This window comes from Nerophis ophidion, linkage group LG16 (assembly GCF_033978795.1).
Source record: "Nerophis ophidion isolate RoL-2023_Sa linkage group LG16, RoL_Noph_v1.0, whole genome shotgun sequence".
NCBI classification, from domain to species: domain Eukaryota; kingdom Metazoa; phylum Chordata; class Actinopteri; order Syngnathiformes; family Syngnathidae; genus Nerophis; species Nerophis ophidion.
Genome location: NC_084626.1, coordinates 14,322,181 through 14,345,879, shown reverse-complemented (window position 1 = coordinate 14,345,879; position 23,699 = coordinate 14,322,181). Strand labels below are relative to the sequence as shown.

The 23,699-nt window shown below is 42.6% G+C and overlaps 1 protein-coding gene across 5 annotated transcripts in view; it reads left to right on the top strand.

Moving 5' to 3' along the window:
- Positions 1-23,699, top strand: part of LOC133534988 (sodium- and chloride-dependent GABA transporter 2-like) — a 118,856-nt gene that overhangs the window by 26,772 nt on the left and 68,385 nt on the right. For all 5 annotated transcript variants that reach the window (XM_061874364.1, XM_061874366.1, XM_061874367.1 and 2 more), the window contains 5 exons: positions 4,013-4,153; positions 9,829-9,916; positions 19,126-19,258; positions 19,953-20,087; positions 20,221-20,324. In XM_061874364.1, coding sequence (XP_061730348.1) covers positions 4,013-4,153; positions 9,829-9,916; positions 19,126-19,258; positions 19,953-20,087; positions 20,221-20,324 — 601 coding nt within the window. The remainder of the gene's footprint in view (positions 1-4,012; positions 4,154-9,828; positions 9,917-19,125; positions 19,259-19,952; positions 20,088-20,220; positions 20,325-23,699) is intronic.

The window sequence follows — 23,699 nt, the reverse complement described above, 5'->3', positions numbered from 1 at the left end:
TCATTTCAATTTGGGGTGTTGAGGTGGGGGTGCATGACAAAAAATGTTGCAGAGCACTGCACTAAAGTATGAATTTAAGAAGAGGTTTACAATATAGGCCTGCGTTCTGCATATGGCCCTTGGGCTGCGAGTTTGAGACCCCTTCAATACGCTATTGTGGGAGTTTTGACATTTACAATTGCTGAAACAACATAATAAAATAGGACCTTTAAATGTCAACATTTTTTCTAACAATATGATGACACTTTTGTTTAACAAAAATACTAAAGGACCTCACTGGCCTCACCACTAATGTTCTACTAATAAATATTAAGGTTTTAGTAGTTTTCCCAAAGAACACACTATCTTGTGTCACAGTCATTTGGACATGACACTGCCTTGAACTTGACGCCACTGTCAGGAACCTTGCAGTTATCTTAGAAGGGCTATGTCCTGTCACAGCTGCATGATAATTACTTTGATATAAAGCCTAATCTGTGTGGTTTTGAGTTAAGTACAGTGATACTCCCAAGGTCGGAAAAATACCAGCAAGTAGGAAAATGGCTTAACCCAATTGGCATTATTCTTGGAGAATTGTGCTTTTGTTCTTGTAGTCTTTCCTCGCAGCGAGACGCCAATGCCAGACCTATGAACTCTGCCTAGGAACAAGAATTTGCAGAAATGTGTGCTGTAGGTGACTGGCAAACAATTGAACATTGCTGGTTTTCTACGTTGGTAAATAGCTAAGAATACATTCCAGATGATTCCACAAGTCGTGTCTTTAAAGTTAAACAAATAAAACAAAACGGTACAAATGCTACTGTGGGAAACTGTAAAAAGCAAGTGTCATTGAACGCATCAAGACAACAAGAGAACAAAGGCCTCCTCTATTTTTGTCTGCTGTTAATAACATTTGTATCCAAGAGGAGACTAAGGGCAGGGAGAAAACGAAGTGCTGCAGAAAAGTTGGAGTAAAATACTTAGGTGTCCAACTAAACGCGTTACCAATAGCATGCATTTTTATTGTTGATATTCCTAGCTACATTTCACAGTACTTGGTTTTGCCGGTGGAAACGATCCAATAGCAAATACTGACAAGCTGAGTGCAGTGGAAATTTTGGTATTGCATAAGAAAAAAAAATACTGTAACGGCTGTATGTATGAGAAAGAAGCTTTTTAGAAGAAGAAGAAGAAGAAGAAGAAGAAGAAATATCATCAGCGATAAGATGTATTTGATGCACAGCTGATGCTGCCTCTGCTGAGGTGCAGCGAGGCAGAGGCTCTAGATTAGAAAGATTTTCAGTTGCTTCAAGCGTTTTCTCAAAGAAATTGTTACCGTTGCTGAGGTTGAACTGTTGAATGTTTGTGTGCCTCAGTAGGTTTTAGTGAGGCCATGCCAAAAAACCCCAAAACTGCCAAAGTCTGTAAATGACTCGAACAAAGGTTACAATTCTTATTCTGTGGGGCGCATATTCCAAACACTGAAATATGTTGTACTATTGTGTTGTGATTATATATGGTAAATTTGGCACTTTTAAAAGCAAACGGTTAATTTCTTTTCCCTGAATAAACATATATTATTTCCCCCGTTTTAAACCAACTTTAACAACAATTTAAAGAGTAAAATTTCATCATTGTGTTTTCCAACCGTGATGTAATCCACACACTGGGGCTAATTGGACTTTTTTCAGATCTGGTCATTATTATTTATTGAGTTTGATGGGCTGTTTTTTTTTAATTTTTATTATGATGTAAATAGTTTAATCTACAGGTGCTAGATTTATTTTATTTAAAACGTACAATATTTGCTTCCTCTGTATTCGAATTAAGTCTGACGAAAAATTAATTGGTTTCAGATCATGAAATATTTTTTTAATTTATTTTTTAAAATGTTACAGTAAATACAGTAAACCCTGTGTTAATTGGTTCCGGTCTTACCATGGTCAATAATTTTCAATCAAATATTTTCCCAGCGAGATCATAAACAACTTTTGAATGAACTTCTAAATACTTTTCACATTAGGAGAGCCCTGCAGAAATAAAATAACAAGCCACATTGTCACTTTACACTCGTTCAATCTAGGATAGTAATGCTGCCTGAGAGTGAGCCAATCAGTAACATCAATACCAAACAGCACACCCTGATTGGTTTAGTCTTATCTAGTAGCTTTTACTAATGTAGGGTTCATATTTTTTAGTTCATTTAGCCATTTGTGTGCTTAAGGAATGCTTCATTTAGGCTAAAATGCACAACATATATATATATTTTTTAAGTACTTGCTCTAGAGTAAAACTGCGAACTTCAAAATTTGAGGCAAGTGATGACTATAATACCCAATTATTTTTCATTCAAATGTATCTTTAACATATTATTTTTTTAGGGCAGCACGGTGGTACAGAGGTTAGTGTGTCTGCCTCACAATACGAAGGTCCTGAGTAGTCCTGGGTTCAATCCCGGGCTCGGGATCATTCTGTGTGGAGTTTGCATGTTCTCCCCGTGACTGCGTGGGTTCCCTCCGGGTACTCCGGCTTCCTCCCACCTCCAAAGACATGCACCTGGGGATAGGTTGATTGGCAACACTAAATGGTCCCTAGTGTGTGAATGTGAGTGTGAATGTTGTCTGTCTATCTGTGTTGGCCGTGCGACTTGTCCAGGGTGTACGCCGCCTTCAGCCCGATTTTAGCTAAGATAGGCACCAGCGGCCCCCGCGAGACCAAAGGGAATACGCGGTAGAAAATGGATGGATAGATATAATTTGTTTAAATTGATTTTATATTTTTTGCTTCTTTTTTTAAAATAATTGGTAACTTTATAATGAATTGTTTTTTAATTTTTGTTTTTTTCCCCACATAATTTTTTTCATTTTTTATTTTGATCATTATAGTATTTTTTCAAAGGTCATTTTCATGGGGTTGAGCCATTTTTTTCATGTGAATGTTTTTTTTATGTGGTTTTTAAAACATTGCTTTAAATTGCAAAATATCTTGACTTAATGGCTTATTGAACTTTTTGCAATATATATATTTTTCATCAACTTTTTAACTGTTACTTTTCTTAGTGTTATTTGTGCTCTGTTATCATTTATAGTATGTGGCCAATTGTATTTGACATACAATCTAACAATTCCAATCTTACAACAAACAATGTTAGCGGATACATAAAGACATTGAATTTTCTCCTAAGAGGGACATTTCAAGAGAAGTTTTAGAGTTAAAGTGGAGGAAGTCCTTATGACCTTTCAGCACATTTCCATTGTTTTGCATTCATGTGGCTGTGAATTTGCAAACAAAGTAGGCAAAGGCCCTGCCGGACTTGACAGAGGTGTATTACTGTTTCTTTCCTCTTCTTAACAAGCCGACAATACGCAAGTCGGTCAACACTTTTCCATCTGTGGCACTCGGCCCAAGTCCATTCCTTCCTACTGAACACATAAATGTTTTAATGGGCCTATTAATACAGTACAAGATCATGGAAATAACTAAAATGGTTTGGCCTGTTTTTAGAAAATGTCCACACATAAATAGTGCGCTTGTTGGACGCGGGTCTGCGCTTGGGACATGTGATTCTGGGAGGTTATTTACAGCAGCAAGATAGTGTACACTCAATGACATGTCACCGAGCTGTTAATCATAATCTTTTTATGCTAGGAAGAATTTCAGATAGTACATACCAAATTTAAGACCTAACATTATATGTGAGGAATATTAGATAGTAAATACCAGATTTAATACTTACATCCTCTTCTGTTCTAGAGTATATGTTGGCTAACTCACCATCACCATCTGAAAAATAAGGCGAGCCAAGCGAGTGAAGGCCGAGTGAAACTCGATGCTCCAATGACGGACTTGTTAGATGCATTTACTGTACATGTATCATGTATCATCAAGATCAGGAACTTTGACCTTGTGGCTGTCCCTTAACCTGGGCAAGTCTGTACCAGATGGCACGGCCAGAGACAATGCAAAACCACGGAACAAAGTTCGCTCGCCTCTAAGTCGCATTAACCATACACTGATCCACCTTTTTCCCCAGGGATTGGCTACGCAACCCAGGTGGTGATTGCCTATGCCGCCGTGTCGTACATTGTCATCCAGGCCTGGGCCTTCTTCTATCTCTTCTCGTCGTTCAGTGCCGAGGTTCCGTGGGCCAGCTGCAGGAACCCCTGGAACACAGGTAGAGTACACCTGGTGTAACTCTTCTACTCTTAAACCCCTGCACATAAAATGGTGCACATTTGTCAAAACATGCCCCCCATTTGACCATTTGATCTCATTTGACCAGGTCATCATATTCTCAGGTTATTTGAATCGATTGCAACTGGACTGTTCTGGTTATTTTAGAAGATGTTTCGCCTTTCATCCGAGCGTGCTTCATCAGTTCATGCTCGGACTTAAATGACAGCAAAAATGTAAAGACGAGACACTTTTGCCAGCACAACAACCATCGTCAGGATGGAAATCCCCGCATTAGCGTTGCAGTATTGTGGTTCAAAACAACAACTGTTATCCCTAATTGTCACCGGAAGCATCATGGCTTCATGATGGCATCATCTTTCTTTCCTCTTCTTAAAAGCCTACTGAAACCCACTACTACCCACCACGCAGTCTGATAGTTTATATATCAATGATTAAATATTAACATTGCAACACATTCCAATACGGCCTTTTTAGTTTACTAAATTGCAATTTTAAATTTCCCGGGAGTTTCTTGTTGAAAACGTCGCGGAATGATGACGTGTACGCGTGACGTCACAGACTATTAGGAAATATTAGCGCTGCGCACACACACAGCTAAACGTCGTCCGCTTTAACGGCATAATTACACAGTATTTTGGACATCTGTGTTGCTGAATCTTTTGCAATTTGTTCAATTAATAATGGAGAAGTCAAAGTAGAAAGATGGAGTTGGGAAGCTTTAGCCTTTAGCCACACAAACACACGGTGATTCCTTGTTTAAAATTCCCGGAGGTGAAGCTTTACTACGGATCAGAGCGGCCAAGCGAACATGGATCCAAATGTCAACCAGCAGTTTTCGGTGAGAAAATTGTGGTAAAACGTCGCCACTTAACGGAGAACAGCTGAGCTTGTGCCGTCCATAATGCTGCCGTCGACTTCCATCAGACACTGGCCCCAAGACACCCGTGGATACACCCTTCCGACTATCAGGTACTGTTAAACTCACTAAAACACTAGCAACACAATACAAAGATAAGGGATTTCCCAGATTTATCCTAGTAAATGTGTCTAAAAACATCTGAATCCGTCCCAATGCCATCGCGGTTTTTTTTTTAATAGATTTTTTTTTTTTCTAGTTCGTCGTTATCAATATCCTCAAACAGAAATCTTTCATCCTCGCTCAAATTAATAGGGAAATTGTTGTTTTCTCGGTCCGAATAGCTCTTTTTGTTGGAGGCTCCCATTAAAAACAATGTGATGATGTGAGGAGCCATCAACGGGTGACGTCCTCGCCTGCGACTTCCGGTAAAGGCAGGGCTTTTCTGTTAGCAACCAAAAGTTGCTAACTTTATCGTGGATGTTCTCTACTAAATCCTTTCAACAAAAATATGACAATATCGCAAAATGATCAAGTATGACACATAGAATGGACCTGCTATCCCCGTTTAAATAAGAAAATCTCATTTCAGTAGGGCTTTAAGAAGCTGGCAATGCCAACATCTGTTGTGGCTCCGCCGTGCAGCGAAATATTTTGGACTTTTACGAGATTTAGCGAATCAGTGCATAATCGTGACATAAAGTGAACGTTGACGTACAGTAAACACCGCGGAACTACTCGAGCTTTGCTGTCCATCAATACCCACAGGCGGACGCATTGACTTGACTTGACTCGTGAAAGAGACAGTTTTGCCTTGCAGAACGACCACTTTATTTTCTTTGTAGCAAGCAACAACACAACAGTAACATAATCCCTGGCACACACAACTACCACACAGCACGCTGCTGCTTCCATGGCCTCCGTATTAGCTGGTATTTGACAAACTACCTCAATGCGCACATTGCTACCTGAGAATATGCCTGTATGTGATTCCTCACCTCCAGAATCAGCTTTTGGGTCAGCAAGGTGAAGTTACATCTGCAAACCTTTAACAAGTATACTTCATGTCTTCATTAAGACGTTTTAAAGTGTAAAATATGATCTGCCTTGAAGACGGACAATTTTATTTTGCAAGTAAACTGGTCCGTTTTTCCGTGTTTATGCATGACTTCCTGTCCAACACAGGCAAATTTTAGCTCAATAGATCCGCCGTGTTGCTGCGACCGGCAAAAATCGAAGCTCCGCTTATATTTAGCGCATGAATCCGTAACGGGAATGACATGGGGGTGCCGTACGGCAGGCTGTAGAAAACGACACATTGATTTGAGTTAGAACGGAAAGAGTCTGCCTGCGTGATGGTTTCACAACGTATACGTAACGCATCCTGTGGTAATCAGGGGTCAAGATGCAAAGAAGGGAGACCTGTGCCAGCACAAAAACGACGGCCTGCGAGACCTACCATACCATGCCATACCATACCAACTTTATTTATGAAGCCCTTTAAAAAGTTGAAGAACAAAGGGCTTTTTAAAAATAAAAAAATACAGGCCGATGTTGAAGAGACCTCTTCGGACTAACTACAGTATTTCCTCACATAGGCGCTAATAATTCTCTCCATCTTGTGAAGTTTCGTGAAGGGAATGTTGACAGTTGTCAGTGACTACAACAATTGTCGAAACAGACCCATCCATCCATCATCTTCCGATTATCCGAAGTCGGGTCGCGGGGGCAGCAGCCTAAGCAGGGAAGCCCAGACTTCCCTCTCCCCAGCCACTTCGTCTAGCTCTTCCTGGGGGATCCCGAGGCGTTCCCAGGCCTACCGGGAGACACAGTTTTCCCAACGTGTCCTGGGTCTTCCCCGTGGCCTCCTACCGGTTGGACGTGCCCTAAACACCTCCCTAGGGAGGCGTTCGGGTGGCATCCTGACCAGATGCCCGAACCACCTCATCTGGCTCTTCTCAATGTGGAGGAGCAGCGGCTTTACTTTGAGTTCCTCCAGGATGGCAGAGCTTCTCACCCTATCTCTAAGGGAGAGCCCCGCCACCCAGCGGAGGAAACTCATTTCGGCCGCTTGTATCCGTGATCTTATCCTTTCGGTCATGACCCAAAGTTCATGACCATAGGTGAGGATGGGAACGTAGATCGACCGGTAAATTGAGAGCTTTGCCTTCCAGCTCAGCTCCTTCTTCACCACAACGGATCGATACAACGTCCGCATTAATAAAAATGGGTTTTAAGAAGGGTCTTAAAAGTAGCCAAAGAATGGTCCTGTCTCACATGGAGAGGGAGATTGTTTCAGAGTTTGGAACCTGCAATAAACAAGGCCATGTGTCCTCGAAGCTTGCGCTTTGATTTGGGTACCTCCAGGATCAGCTGATCAGCTGACCTGAGGGACCGGGTGGGGGCATAGAGGTGGAGCAGCTCAGAGAGGTAAGGTGGGGCAAGACCATGTAAGGATTTAAAAACGAGTAAATTAATTTAAATATCGACTCTAAAAGACACAGGCAGCCAGTGGAGGGAGGCTAAAACAAAGAGTAATGTCCTCTCTTTTTCTTGTGTTAGTTAAAAGTGGGGCAGCTGCATTTTGGACCAGCTGCAGACGTGAGAGGGAGGATTGACTACTTCCAAAATACAAAGAGTTACAGTAATCCAGCCGAGATGTGATAAAGGCATGGATTACTGTCTCAAACTGTTTCCTAGAAAGAAGCTTTTTAACCTTGGCCAGCTGACGTAAATAAAAAAAAGCTGGCTTTCACCACTGTGCCAATCTGACGGTCCAATTTAAAATCACTGTCAATACGAAAGCCCAGGTTGGTGACCATGGGTTTAACGGGCAAAGTCAAGGGGCCAAAGTCAACATGGTGGAGCTCACAGGTACCACTAGGTCCAAAGACTATTACTTATGTCTTTTTTCCATTGAAATTCAAGAAATTTAGGGCCAATCAGGCCTTGATATCATCAAGACAAGCAAGTAGTGGCTGCCTTGAAGAGGCATGATTTCTCTTTAACGGATAATCAATTTGTATGTCATCAGCATAACAATGAAAATAAATATCATGCTTTCTTAGGATTGAGCCCATTGGAAGTAAATACATAGAAAAGAGCAGTGGTCCTAAAACTGAGCCCTGTGGGACCCCACATGTCAAGAGAACAACAGAGGATTCCGAACCAGCAACATTTACAGAGAAGGTCCTGTTTGTCAAATATGACCTCTGCAAGAATGATTATTGCTGTGCTGGCAGAAGGGTTTCTTTGTAGCATCTTAACAGCTGTCATCTATTGCACCAAATTAGAGCAAAATAATATTGTCGGGGCATATGTAAGATAAATAGTTAGGCTTCGGCACCAAGCGCTCAGACTAGATTTGTCCCATCCAAGCCTGTGAGAGTGAACTGATGAAGCCTGCTCGGATGAGAGGTAAAACGTCTCCCAAAGCAAACTGAACAGTCTAGTTGTGATCGATTCAAAGCCCGGGGAATGTCCATTTATTATGTTGCCTGTTTTATTATTTTTCTTAAGAATACACTACAGTGTATGGTGGTCTTGTTATTTTAACCCAAATTCTGACCCTACAATTCAGATTGTCTTGATATTTCTCGCACAGTTCAATGTGCTCTTCAAAACAAACCCATAGTTACTTTGGAGTGTCTGACCAAAATCAAAAAAAAATTGGTACGCACATTTAGAAGATTATTAAGCACATGTGAGTTAAATTTCAGTAAGACTGGTGAAAAGAAACATGGTAGTTATCAAGCAAAACATATTTGCAGGCAACTTGCAGCAACTAAATGTCCATTAGCTTTATACCATTTGTCTAACTCGTATTGTAACCTGTATCGCTGTTGAACAAGTATGCCTTGCAGTCGCTTGTGCGTTGAGTCAGCAGCTACACACTAGATGTGGCCGGCCGGCTGGCCGGCACTCAGATAGCATAGTATTAAAGCAGACGCTAAGACATGGTCGAGAGGACGTTTAAGGCAATGCCATCACGGCACGGCCTCAATATATTTGGCTGGGTTAAAATCTATGAATGTTATCCTGGGGAGATTTCTGGGAGAGGCAATGAAATTTGGAAAACCTCCCGGTAAAATGGGGGGGTCGGCAGGTATGCAGCTGAGCCACATCAGAATGATCCAAGAGCTGCATCTGGCTCCGGAGCCGCGGGTTGCCGACCCCTGATCTACAGAGATACAAAGAATTGCTATTGCAACATCCAGTAGACACATGTAGAAGAGCTGTTTCTATCATTCAAAAATTTCAGGTTAATTTGTATACTTAGCAAACTCATCCTGCGGGCCGGATAAAACCTTTTCGCGGGCCTGATCCGGCCCGTGGGCCGTACGTTTGACACCCCTGGTCTATGGTCTTTGATAATTAATGTGCATCTTGTCACAATAACGTGTACTAATTTCTGGTAAGATATGGTATGTTTTTGAGTGTACTAAACCCTCAAAAAAGTTTCAGTTTGCTGAATGCTAATAGTGAAGGATAATCAGAATAAATTAACTAATTCAAGCGGGTTACGTTAAGATAATACACTAATTTGCTTTGTTGGATTTAAGACAAAGCGAAGATGTCGACGTATTGATTGATTGACCTGCATTTTATTGGTTATAGTATTTTTAATGTACAAAATGTATCAAAGTGGCCCGCGCTTTCCTCGCTTGAAAATGTTTGGGCATCTCTGCATCAGTACATGTTTACCTGCATTGTGTATCAATTATCAATATGTAATAATGTCTGTCTCAAGTTTTCAGTGATCACTTCCCTATCTGATTGTGTTATGTGTTTCTTAGAAAACTGCGTCGAATTCGACAAAAAAAATACGTCATCCAATTGGACAGCAGCTGCAAACGCGACCACTCCTGCAACAGAATTCTGGGAGTATGTTTAATTTGATATTGAAATGTTATTTGTCATCATTATTACTCATTGCCTTTATGTTTCAAAATCAAACATAATAGGATACAGGTTTTGCATTGCAATTAATTTTAATCATGAAATCTAACACTGGTGAAAGAAGCTGGAAAAAATAACGCACAGGAGCCATGCTATTCCTACACATCCGTTGAAGCTTTTGTTATGCTTTTTAAAAATAAAAAAATACAGGCCGATGTTGAAGAGACCTCTTCGGACTAACTACAGTATTTCCTCACATAGGCGCTAATAATTCTCTCCATCTTGTGAAGTTTCGTGAAGGGAATGTTGACAGTTGTCAGTGACTACAACAATTGTCGAAACAGACCCATCCATCCATCTTCTTCCGCTTATCCGAGGTCGGGTAGCGGGGGCAGCAGCTTAAGCAGGGAAGCCCAGACTTCCCTGTCCCCAGCCACTTCGTCTAGCTCTTCCCGGGGGATCCCGAGGCGTTCCCAGGCCACCCGGGAGACATACTCTTCCCTACGTGTCCTGGGTCTTCCCCGTGGCCTCCTACTGGTTGGACATGCCCTAAACACCTCCCTAGGGAGGCGTTCGGGTGGCATCCTGACCAGATGCCCGAACCACCTCATCTGCAAAAAGCAGAGACCTAATCCCGCTGCCACCAAACCGGAACCCCTCAACGCCTTGACTGCGCCTAGAAATTCTGTCCATAAAAGTTATGACTAGAATCGGTGACAAAGGACAGCCTTGGCGGTGTCTAACCCTCACTAGAAATGTGTTCGACTTACTGCCGGCAATGCGGACCAAGTTCTGACACTGATCGTACAGGGAGCGGACCGCCACAATAAAACAGTCCGATACCCCATACTCTCTGAGCACTCCCCACAGGAGTTCCCGAGGGACACGTTCGAATGCCTTCTCCAAGTCCACAAAGCACATGTAGACTGGTTGGGCAAACTCCCATTCACCCTCAAGAACCCTGCCGAGAGTATAGAGCTGGTACACAGTCCCACGACCAGGACGAAAACCCCACTGTTCCTCCTGAATCCGAGGTTCGACTATCCAGCGTAGCCTCGTCTCCAGTACACCTGAATAAACCTTACCGGGAAGGCTGAGGAGTGTGATCCCACGATAGTTGGAACACACCCTCCGGTCCCCCTTCTTAAAGAGAGAAACCACCACCCCGGTCTGCCAATCCAGAGGTACCGCCCCCGATGTCCACGCGATGCCGCAGAGTCTTGTCAACCAAGACAGCCCCACAGCATCCAGAGCCTTAAGGAACTCCGGGCGGATCTCATCCATCGCCGGGGCCTTGCCACCGAGGAGCTTTTTAACTACCTCAGCAACCTCAGCCCCAGAAATAGAAGAGCCCACCACAGATTCCCCAGGCACTGCTTCCTTATAGGAAGACGTGTTGGTGGGATTGAGGAGGTCTACGAAGTATTCCTTCCACCTATCTACAACATCCGCAGTTGAGGTCAGCAGAACACCATGCGCACCATACACAGTGTTGACAGTGCACTGCTTCCCCTTCCTGAGGCGGCGGATGGTGGTCCAGAATCGCTTCGAAGCCGTCCGGAAGTCGGTTTCCATGGCTTCCCCGAACTCCTCCCATGTCCGAGTTTTTGCCTCCGCGACCGCTGAAGCTGCACACCGCTTGGCCCGTCGGTACCTGTCCACTGCCTCCGGAGTCCTATGAGCCAAAAGAACCCGATACGAGTCCTTCTTCAGCTTGACGGCATCCCTCACCGCTAGTGTCCACCAACGGGTTTTAGGATTACCGCCCCGACAGGCACCAACTACCTTGCGGCCACAGCTCCAATCAGCCTCCTCGACAATAGAGAAGCGGAACATGGTCCACTCGGACTCAATGTCCCGCACCTCCCTCGTGACATGTTCAAAGTTCTTCCGGAGGTGGGAATTGAAACTTTCTCTGACAGGAGACCCTGCCAGACGTTCCCAACAGACCCTCACAATGCGTTTGGGCCTGCCAGGTCTGTCCAGCACCATGCCCCTCTCTTCACCCGAGTGTCCAAAACATGAGGCCGCAAATCCGATGACAAAACTACAAAGTCGATCATGGAACTGCGGCATAGGGTGTCCTGGTGCCAAGTGCACATATGGACACCTTTATGTTTGAACATGGTGTTTGTTATGGACAAACTGTGACAAGCACAAAAGTCCAATAACAAAACACCACTCGGCTTCAGATCCGGGTGGCCATTCTTTCCAATCACGCCTCTCCAGGTTTCCCTGTCGTTGCCAACATAAGCGTTGAAGTCCCCCAGTAGGACAAAGGAATCACCTGGGGGAGCACTTTCCAATGCTACCTCGAGTGTACCCAAAAAGGGTGGGTACTCTGAACTGCTGTTTGGTGCGTAAGCACAAACAACAGTCAAGACCTGTCACCCCACCCGAAGGCAGAGGGAGGCTACCCTTTCGTCCACTGGGTTGAACTCCAACGTGCAGGCTTTGAGCCAGGGGGGCAACAAGAATTGCCACCCCAGCCCGTCGCCTCTCACTGCCGGCAACGCCAGAGTAGAAGAGAGTCCATCCCTTCTCGAGAGAAGTGGTTCCAGAGCTCTTGCTGTGAGTCGAAGTGAGTCCGACTATATCCAGCCGGAACTTCTCCACTTCGCGCACTAGCTCAGGCTCCTTCCCCTCCAGTGAGGTGACGTCCCACGTTCCAAGAGCTAGCTTCTGTAGCCGAGGATCAGACCGCCAAGTGCCCTGCCTTTGGCTGCCGCCCAGCTCACATCGCAACCGACCTCTATGGCCCCTGCTATGGGTGGTTAGCCCATTGGAGGGGTGACCCACGTTGCCTCTTCGAGCTGTGCCCGGCCGGGCCCCATGGGAACAGGCCCAGCCACCAGGCGCTCGCCATCGTGCCCCACATCCAGGCCTGGCTCCAGAGGGGGGCCCCAGTGACCCGCGTCCGGGCAGGGAAATCTGGGTCCATGACTTGTCTTCTTCCTAAAGGTCTTCGAGCTGCTCTTTGTCTGATCCCTCACCTAGGACCTGTTTGCCTTGGAAGACCCTACCAAGGGCATAAAGCCCCCGGACAACATACTGTAGCTCCTAGGATCATTGGGACACGCAAACTCCTCTACCACGATAAGGTGGCAGCTCAGAGAGGAGGAGTTGAGTTGCTGCAGGGGAGAGGTGGTAAAGTTGTATGGGCTTTTTGATAGCCCCCCGGCTAGGTGCCTATGTGTTGAGGTCCTCTCTGGTAAACAAGACGGTTACGGGGAACGAGTCCGTATTGTTCTTCATACACATGCACCAAACGGCAGTTAAGAGTTCCCAGAGTCTGTTAGGGTTGTATTGAAGAGCATCCCCACTGGTGATTCCATAGTTCAGCTCGGAGACTTCAACAGCCATGTTGGCAACGACTTTGTAACAATAATATTAATAATAATGATGAATAACATTTGTAATGCACTTTACATTTGTTAAAATCTTAAAGTGCTACAAAGTATTAAATAAAATTCAAAAAAATAAATAAATAAATAAATAAATAAAAGTTCTGCGATGAGGTGGCGACTTGTCCAGGGTGTACCCCGCCTTCCGCCCGATTGTAGCTGAGATATGCGCCAGCGCCCCCCGCGACCCCAAAAGGGAATAAGCGGTAGAAAATGGATGGATGGATGGATAAAAAAAGTTAGAATATCCATCCATCAATTTTCTACCGCTTATTCCTTTTGGGGTCGCAGGGGACGCTGGTGCCTATCTCAGCTAAAATCGGGCGGAAGGCGGGTTCCACCCTGGACAAGTCGTCATCTCATCACAGGGCCAACACAGATAGACAGACAACATTCACACTCACATTCACACACTAGGACCAATTTAGTGTTGCCAATCAACCTATCCCCAGGTGCATGTCTTTGGAAGTTTGATGAAGCCGGAGTAACCGGAGGGAACCCACGCAGTCACGGGGAGGACATGCAAACTCCACACTGAAAGATCCCGAGCCCGGGATTGAACCCAGGACTACTCAGGACCTTCGTATTGTGAGGCAGACGCACTAACCCCTGTACCACCCAAAGTTAGAATATATAGTAAAAAAATTAAATAGAAATGAAAATATGACACACACTAGATAAACATTAGATAAAACAGAAACATAGATAAAGATAGAAATAAAATCAAGAAAGCACTGGATAAAACAGAGAGGCAAGCAGTGTATTTAAAACCAAGAAGGCAGAGAATTTAGATAAAAGCTATGCTAAAAAGATGGGTTTTTAGTCCCTTCTTAAAACTGTCGACCGACTGTGGTGTTCTAAGATGGTCGGGCAGAGCGTTCCAGAGTTCGGGTGCGGTCGAGCAGAAAGCCCGGCGGCCCACTGATTGTAAGTTTGTCCATGATGGGTTTGAGGAGGTTAGTGTTTGAGGAGCGGAGGTTGCGGGTAGGAGTTTGAGGGGAAACTAGGTCCTTGAGGTAGGAGGGGGATTTGCCGTGGATGCATTGGTGTGTTAGCAGGTTAATCTTGAATTGGGTCTGGGATGCAATAGGGAGCCAGTGGAGTGATTTGATGATGGGTGTGATATGATCACGCTTGCGCACTCTCGTCAGGATCCTCGCTGCACTGTTTTGGGTGTACTGGAGCTTTTTGATGCTCTTTTTGGGGACCCTGACGAGAAATGCGTTGCAGTAATCAAGCCTGGAGGAGATGAAAGCGTGGACGAGTCTTTAAGTGTCGGCTGGGGTGAGTGAGGGGCGGAGTCTTGAGATGTTGCGCAGGTGAAAGAAAGAGGTTTTGCACGGATGGTTGATGTGGGCTTCAAAGTTCAGGTAGGGGTTCATTTTCACTCCCAGGTTGGTGACAACTGGGGAGTGTTGGTAACGACTTTGTGACCTAGGGGAGCATCCTTAGGGGCAAAGGCCTCCCCAAATAAAACCTGTGAAGTGGTATTCTATTTGACTTCTGTGCTTCCCTCAGTATGGCCATGAAAAACACCATTTTTGGACATAAGGATTTTCATAAGTGTCACCAGGACAACCTAAGATCCACTTTGGATGCAAGGTCCTGGCTCTTTCTATCTCTATTTAGTGCTTAATCCTTCCATGATGTGTTTTCAAGCCCCTTACAAATGTACTTCTCTTCCAGCCACTTGAGCAGATCCGGAGCTTTTTGTTGGGATCTTTATGCAATGATTGTTGTATCCTAGTCTTGTCTGTTTCAAGGTCTGTAATCATCTAGTCTAACAGCTTTTGCCAACTCCAAGGGTATTTTCCCTTTGAAGGTGACTTATGTAATAATTTTATGTCAAGTCATCATTACATGGTCCTGATATGTGCATTAATAAATCATGTTATAACATTAATTTATTAAATGCATTAATAAATCATGTTATGTTCGAAAACCTTTATAACTGATAACGGTAGTTCAGCCGGGATATGCTCATTTCAAATATAGATTTACAGCCCCGAAATAATGTTATTGTTTTCATTTCAATGCTCCGCCCTCTACCGTTTGACCAATTAAATCGTTTGTGAGTGTGTCACATCCAGGTTGCCAGTCACGTACCGCCATCTTCGTCAAAATTTTTGCCAATGTTAAAGTTACTAAACACGTCAGATCTTAGTAAATCCAAAAGGCGTCGTTATGATTCTCAACTTATTCATTACAAAGCCAGGAACAAAACCTTGGATTTGTATCGGGAATGCTTTTGAAAGATGGTGACAACTGAAGGCGGAGCAGAGTTTTTTATCTGACGCCAAACTTGCTGGTTTCCTCCTTGATAGATAAGTAAGGCATTTACATTTTTTTTAGTACTTGTAATAAATGGAAATGGACATTTTGTATGTAAACTATATTGTCCAATACAGTCTATGACCTTGTCTAAGAAAGCGAGAATGTTCAAGCGATGAATGTTCAGGAGCGAACCACCATCACACTAGTGTAATGCTTACTTTGCATGTTAGCCCAGTCAAAGACACATCAACATACATGCTAATGGGGCAAATATATGCCCGTTAGCCTGTATGTCGATGTGTATTCTAACTGACAGGGAAAAGTATATTTTCGACAAATAAAACCTATGTGGATATGGGTGGTGTCTGTGCCTATTTCGTTCTCAATTTGCTGATACACTGAAGAAATGGGTTCCAACATTAGCACGGCTAATTGCGGTTTCTGGTACTGTATGTGCATCAGGCACATATGGGGTGGTATTTGCTTGGCACAATATAATACATTACACTAATGAATTTCTACTTTTTTTTTTACATGGTAGTAGGCTGTATGATTTATGCGCAACGTGGTTTTATCGTAACGTGGGTTGGCTCATTGAATTGCACTCTGCACTGAAAGACGGTGATGTGCGTACATGAAAGAGAATGCAGTGCGTCAGGTTGGATGAAACATGGAGTTACGCTGAACAAAATGTGGCGGTAAGTTTACCGTTTGCCTTGACTTGCCATCAAAGTATGTGATAACAATAATATATTATTATTTATAATTATTTCGATGGTGGTCCGCGTGAGAAAAAACAGGACATTTTAGCAGGTTAATGCCAACAATCTGTCCAGACTACCGACGAAAATATTCCTACTTAACTTTACAAATACAATTGGCTAATAAACATCTGTAAAACGTGGCATAATTATTTAATAAACCATCTTGCACGAAGCATAAAGAAGCGAAATCTACAGCTTAGGACTCGTCGATTGCCATTTGAAGTTCTTTGGAGTAGGATTCGGATTCGTATCTGGCAACCTCAGTCATGGAGAGTGGGAGGGGACTACATAATATTGACAATGGTTGCAGTACCATTTCTGGCCGCATTACAACATATGGCACCTTTAAGTATGTTCATATACTTCGAGCCATCCATCCATCCATGTTCCGCTTATCTGAGATCAGATTGTGGGGGCTGCAGCCTAAGCTAAGATAGCCAGACTTCCCTCTCCCCGGACACTTCCTCCAGCACCTCGTCGCGGAGATATTGTCTATCCAACGTGTCCTAGGTCTTCCCTCTGGCCTCCTGCAGGTTGGACATGTCTTAAACACCTCCCCACGGAGGCGTCCGGGATGCATCTTGACCCTTGATGTGGAGGAGCAGCAGCTTTACGCTGAGCTCCTCCTGAATGACAAAGCTGTTTACCCTATCACTTAGTAACGCCTTCACTACCCGACGGACAAAACTGACTTGGGCCAATTGTACCCAGGATCTTGTCCTTTCAGTCATGCTCCTAACCATGTATCTCCAAATATACATATTGGACCTGCCGGTAAAGAGAGTTAATTCATGTTAGACCCAGCCTCTGTTCCGTTCTGTCCGCTGTTTCTCCACGCCGTCGCAAGGTCATTCCCTTTTAAGCTATTCTCTTCATCCTGTAGCAGTCACTGGATGGCTCCAGTGATATATCCAGCTATTAAAGATGTAGCACTGATTTGATGGCACAACTTCACATTGTATAATAGATTTATGATAATATTCTGACAAAATGTATTTTAAAATGAAAATATTATTGCTATGATGTCATATAATAAATGTTATAAGAATCCTAAATTGTTAGCCAAAGTTACTGAAATGATAGTATTCAGAATAAGTTTTAGTGGAACCCATGCTATGCTATGCCACTTCGAAGCAGCAGTTTGGTTCCAACATTCCATCCCTTTAAAAGTTGGTTGAAAACAAATTTAGTTGAATAACTACCGCAAAGACTATGTGAAAGTTGACCAACAACTGACACTTGCAGGACTATATAATTAAACCACCCTTAATACAGCACACAATTTTAAATGAGTAATGTTACCTTAATCTCCGCAGCCATTTAGATTAGGTCAGGTTTATTCTTTTCCAACCAATATTTTTGTATTTACCAACCATAAATAATATGGTTATTCAATTGTGAAGTTTTCGTTTTCTGTGGGCTTTGGGAAATACTCTTTCAATGAATCAACTGCTGACTACGAAAAGGTATCTGTTACCAGGAAAACATAATTTTTTCTAACTGAAAATGCACATCCTCGTGTTACTCTGTAGCTGGAAAATCTTTTTTTGTCTGGGAAGCAATCATAAATTAAACAAGGCCAAGTGCGGCGTGCCAGAGGGGAGATTCAGAGATCAGGGTCCATAATGCGGAGTAATGAACCCGAAGCAGCAAAATAATGACATTTTGTTCCATTTCAAAGAAACTCCCTCCTGAATATAACCTCTCCTCCTAGCTTAGCCACTTGGTGCTGTACACCAAAATACCACACACTCATGCAAATAACATTTCAGGGTCAGCAAAAGTGTTGCAGCACTGTTTATGCAGGACATTGCAACACACAGGCCAATTTAGTGACCTTCACACATGCAGTATAATCTCAATGATGGTTTTCACGTGACTTCTGACAAACCATGTTCAGTATTTGTCAAGAAACATGCTCATGACTCATATATACACCATAACAACTATTGTAAACAAAGACATACAGTATACAACCTGTGAGGATAAGTTTCAAGCTTATTGCCACAGGGAGAAGATTCATCCATCTGTCTTCCTGTCAACGCCTGTATCTAATGTTCCTATGCTGAAAGTGAGACAAGGTCGAAAAGAAAACCAAATGACAGAATCGTCCGTCTTTACATTTGCCTCAACTGTTACATTCACCTTTGTATAGTTGAGAAGGTTTTGATACTATCCTTGTGAAGTAGCTAGAGGTCCGAACCCAACGCATTTCGGTCAAACGTAAACAAAAAACATTGCTGTCAGCCTTTATTAGCCCGCCTTTGCTTTGTTTGTGAATAATTTAAATAAAAAAAATCCTTGACAGAGTACATATCTTTTGTTTCGTTCACCGAATATATAGTATATAGCATAAATCTATTTAGCAATATATCGACACACCCACGCAGAACTAGATGTTAAATGACAAAATCTGGTGTAGTATAATCTACATCTATTCTGTTGTACAAGCTTCTTTAAAATGTTATCTAAATGTATTTTGTAGGGCATTGTCCCCTTCAGAAAAGACAGTACAGTGATAAAAATGATTCACTGACGTGTGCGGGGACTCACTTCAGACAGCACAACTAATAGTTTTAACCATTTGTAAAAATATATTTTTAATCGAGTATCCTTGAGGTATAGCAATATACCTACACACCCCACTGTCCATAAAGAGCAGGTTGTGTTAAATTAATTTAGTTAACAGCCAAAAATAATATCGTTCTGTCATAACGCAGGCTTATTTCATTGACCGTGTTTGTGTTATAAGGAGACGAGTCCTGGGTATTTCCAAGGGGATTGAAGAGATTGGGAGCCTGAGGTGGGAGCTCGCCTTGTGTCTCCTATTGGCATGGATCTTGTGCTATTTCTGTGTTTGGAAAGGAGTGAGATCCACTGGAAAGGTAACACTCCCTTACTCTATTGGCGTTAGTGCATTTGAATACATTCAAATTATCATAGTTCAGTCACAAAACATATTGAAATGAGTAGTAATACACACATATTGGATCTAAAATCAATCAGTGTGAAGCAATGGCTGGTAGACCTTTGACCTCAGCTAACTAATCAACATAAAAAAAATGATCATTTTTTCCCTTTATGGCAGTGGTTCTTAACCTTGTTGGAGGTACCGAACGCCACCAGTTGCATACGCGCATTCACCGAACCCTTCTTTAGTGAAAAATAAAATGTGTAGTTTTCTTCAAATTCAAGACAAAGTAGTGTTTTTTTACTAATGCACAAAATGAACCGTGCATGAACATCACCTTGTTCAAAGAACAAAACCAACACAGTGGATGAACTCACAACAAATTACACACCTGCAAATCAGTGTGACTTCTACTGTTGCTGTATCCATAATACGCCGATAGGGAGAAGTTTTTATTTACACGATGAGTCGGGTGTGTCTTGACCTCTGCAGCGGAGGCCCTGCCGAACCCCTAAGGCTGACTCACCGAACCCTTAGGGTTCGATCGAACCAAGGTTAAGAACCACTGCTTAATGGCACATGATTTTTGTCACTTTTTGCTCTTTTGTTATCAAATTGATACTGTAATGTATTGGACAAGCATTAACTCTCACTTCTCCTTTTGACAGGTAGTTTATTTTACAGCCACATTCCCCTATGTAATGTTGGTTGTTCTGTTGGCTCGTGGACTCACTTTGCCTGGTGCCATGAACGGCATCATTTTCTACCTCTATCCTAACCCGACAAAGTTGGTGGACCCTCAAGTAAGTAATAAAGCGCTTCGCCTAAAAATGAACCATGACAAGAGGTGCCAAATCAGCCGCATCTATGAATTTGTCTTATAGTGTGTTTGCTCAATGGAGAGTTTATAATGAGATCTCTTTCTTGTTTACTCAGGTTTGGATGGATGCAGGAGCACAAGTCCTTTTCTCTTTTGGGATTTGTCAGGGAAGTTTGACATCTCTGGGAAGTTATAATGAGTTTAATAATAATTGCTACAAGTGAGTATTCTCTTTCACATTTTAGCCAACAAAACCTATAGATCAGGGGTAGGAAACCTATGGCTCGCGAGCCAGGTGTGCCTCTTTTGATGTCTGCATCTGGCTCTTAGGTAAATCCTAGCTGACATTGCTTAACATGATAAGTAATGAATAATTCCACTTGTAATCACAGTGTTTAAAATAACGTTCAAAATATAAAACATCTCAGCTACAGTCGGGCGGAAGGTGGTGTACACCCTGGACAAGTCGCCACCTAATCGCAGGGCCAACACAGATAGACAGACAACATTCACACTCACATTCACACACCATTTAGTGTTGCCAATCAACCTATCCCCAGGTGCATGTCTTTGGCAGCGCCCCCCGTGACCCCAAAGGGAATAAGCGGTAATAAATGGATGGATGGATATAAAACATTCTCATGCATTTTTAATCCATCCATCCGTTTTCTACTGCACCTGTTGAAGAAGTTGTGTTAATGGTAAGAAGTTATTTATTATTGGTTAGTGTGGGGCTTACCCTTCCGGGGGTTCGTCAGACCACAAAGCACCGACATGAGGGCATGTTTCAGGGTTACAATATTGTTTTATTTTTCAATAAGTCTCTCAGTGGCTTTCAAGCAGTTGTCTTTTTCTCTTTCGTTCTCGCTCGCACTCTGGCTCCAACCCCAACCCCGTCTCTACTCCTGGCTGCTGCTTATAAACAGAGCGACAGGTGATTAGATAACAAGGTCCAAGTGGGCCATCTACGCACCTGTCGCTGATTTCAAGGCCGATCCTGGCAACACCCCGCTTTGCTGCAGGCCCGCAGGCCACACCCCCTCCACAGTTAGCTTCAGAATAACAATGTTATTACAAAGAATAAGAGACCTATTATACTCTAGAAATGTTGGTCTTACTTAAAAATGCACACGTTTAGTTGTGTTCAGTGTTAAAAAAATGATTATATGGCTCTTGCGTAAATACATTTTAAAACATTTGGCTTCTTGGCTGCCTTCCTGCCTTCCGCCCGATTGTAGCTGAGATAGGCGCCAGCACCCCCCGCGACCCCGAAAGGGAATAAGCGGTAGAAAATGGATGGATGGATGGCTTCTTGGCTCTCTCAGCCAAAAAGGTTCCTGACTCCTGGTATAGATGCTTGACAACGTGATGTTAAATGGACCGTAAATGCTCCAATTAACACCTTGTCTACAAAAACAAATAAATGCAGGATTCTCTAAGTAGCGATGGTGTAGTGGATGCCAGCTAGTGTGGTTGGCTATGCGAAATATCAATCCCCTGACGCCTTTAGAGCTGCGTTGAACAATTTGCATTAAAAACACTTAAATTAACTGCTGTGAAGTAACGCTGTAGAGATTTATTCGCGTTGTCGTCAAGAATCGATAGTAAAGTAGACGCTTAATAAACGGTGACGTCGTCGCTTGTGATTTTCCGACAGAAATGAACATGCACGAGTCAAGGCGAAACGTACCCGACAGTAAACAAAAAAAGAATGGGAACATTTCACCATAAACACGCTAAAGATAACTTGCTCAGTTTGCAAAGAGGACCTTGCTTTTTGTGACAGTACGGTATTTTAAACAGAGTCATGTTGGACAAAAGGAGGATGCCATCTCCGACTCTCCCTGCTAAGCTAGTTGAGTTGTTAGCTAGACACAGTTGTGTGAAAAATAGATTCTACTATATTTTTAGTCAAAGACTGCCAGCTAAACCTTGTTTACATACCTGTGTGTAACTTTCTAAACACATCATCATTAGTCCTTTTGAAAACACTTGATGGTTACTTTCCTTTGTTTTCATAAAAATGTTATACTTTGTTTTTATTAGCACTTTGCTTGGCCTTGCTTTTAAATGGACAACAGATTAATAGATAATTTTACAGTCCAATTAGCAAAACAGTGTCTGTATTATACAGGGGTCGGCAACCTTTTTGGCTGAGAGAGCCATGAAAGCCAAATATTTTAAAATGTATTTCCGTGAGAGCCATATCATATTTTTTAACACTGAATACAACTAAATGCGGGCATTTTTTAAGTAAGACCAACATTTTTAGAGTATAATAAGTCTTTAATTATTTTTAATAACATTGTTATTTCTTGAACAGGTGCGGTAGCAAACGGACGGATGGATTAAAATGCATGAGAATGTTTTCTATTTTGAACGTTATTTTTAACATCGTGATTGCCAGCGGAATTATTCATTACCTATCGTGTTAAGCAATGTCAGCTAAGATTTATCTGAGAGCCAGATGCAGTCATCAAAAGAGCCACATCTGGCTCGAGAGCCATAGGTTCCCTACCCCTGGTATAATACATATTTAGTAATAAGATAGTCATCTTTATTGTAAGATAGCAAATGCCTAAAAATATCTCAAGTTGAATTTAAAAGCTGATGACTAAACAAGAGCTACTGACTAGATCAGGGGTCGGGAACCTTTTTGGTTGAGAGAGCCATGAAAGCCAAATATTTCAAAATGTATTTCCGTGAGAGCCGTACAATATTTTTTAAACACTGAATACAACTAAATGTGTGCATTTTAAGTAAGACCTGTCATTTCTTTGTGGTCATGTTCTGTTTAGTTATGTTCTGTTTTGTTTTTGGATCCATTACTTCCTGTTTTTGCGTACCCTGGTTTGTTTTTGTTTCCATGACTACCAATCAGTTCACCTGTTTTCACGACTCACACACCTGATTTACTTGAATTCATGTACCCGTTGTCAATCACCACTTCACCATTTAAGCCTGCAGTTGCCAGGCAGTCAGCCTGGCTACATCACCTTCTACTCACCCTCTATCACCTCCTACACACCTATGTTATCCATGCCGATGATCCATGCTCTTTCTCGGTCCAAGTAAGTTTTTCATGCCATAGTTTGTAAGTTTTATATTATGTTCATAGTTCTCCCATTGTGCGAGTTTTACTTTTCATAGCCAAGTTTTTAACCTCCACTGAGAGCGCCTTTTGTTTATACCCTTTGTTTTTGTAATGTTTTTGAGTTAAGATTAAAGATGTCATTACCTTCACGCCATGTCCGTTCCAATCGCTTTGCACCACGGGAAAACAAACCACACCATAGTCCAGGTCTTGACAAGAGTATAATAGGTCTCTTACTCTTTTTAATAACATTGTTATTTTAAATTTAACCAATAATAAATATATCACTTCTTACCATTAATACGACATCTTGGACAGGTGCGGTAGAAAACGGATGGTTGGATTAAAATACATGAAAATGTTTTATAATTTGAACGTTATTTTTAACACTGTGATTACCATCGTAATGATTAATTACTTATCGTGTTAAGCAATGTCAGCTAAGATTTATCTGAGAGCCAGATGTAGTCATCAAAAGAGCCACATCTGGCTCTAGAGCCA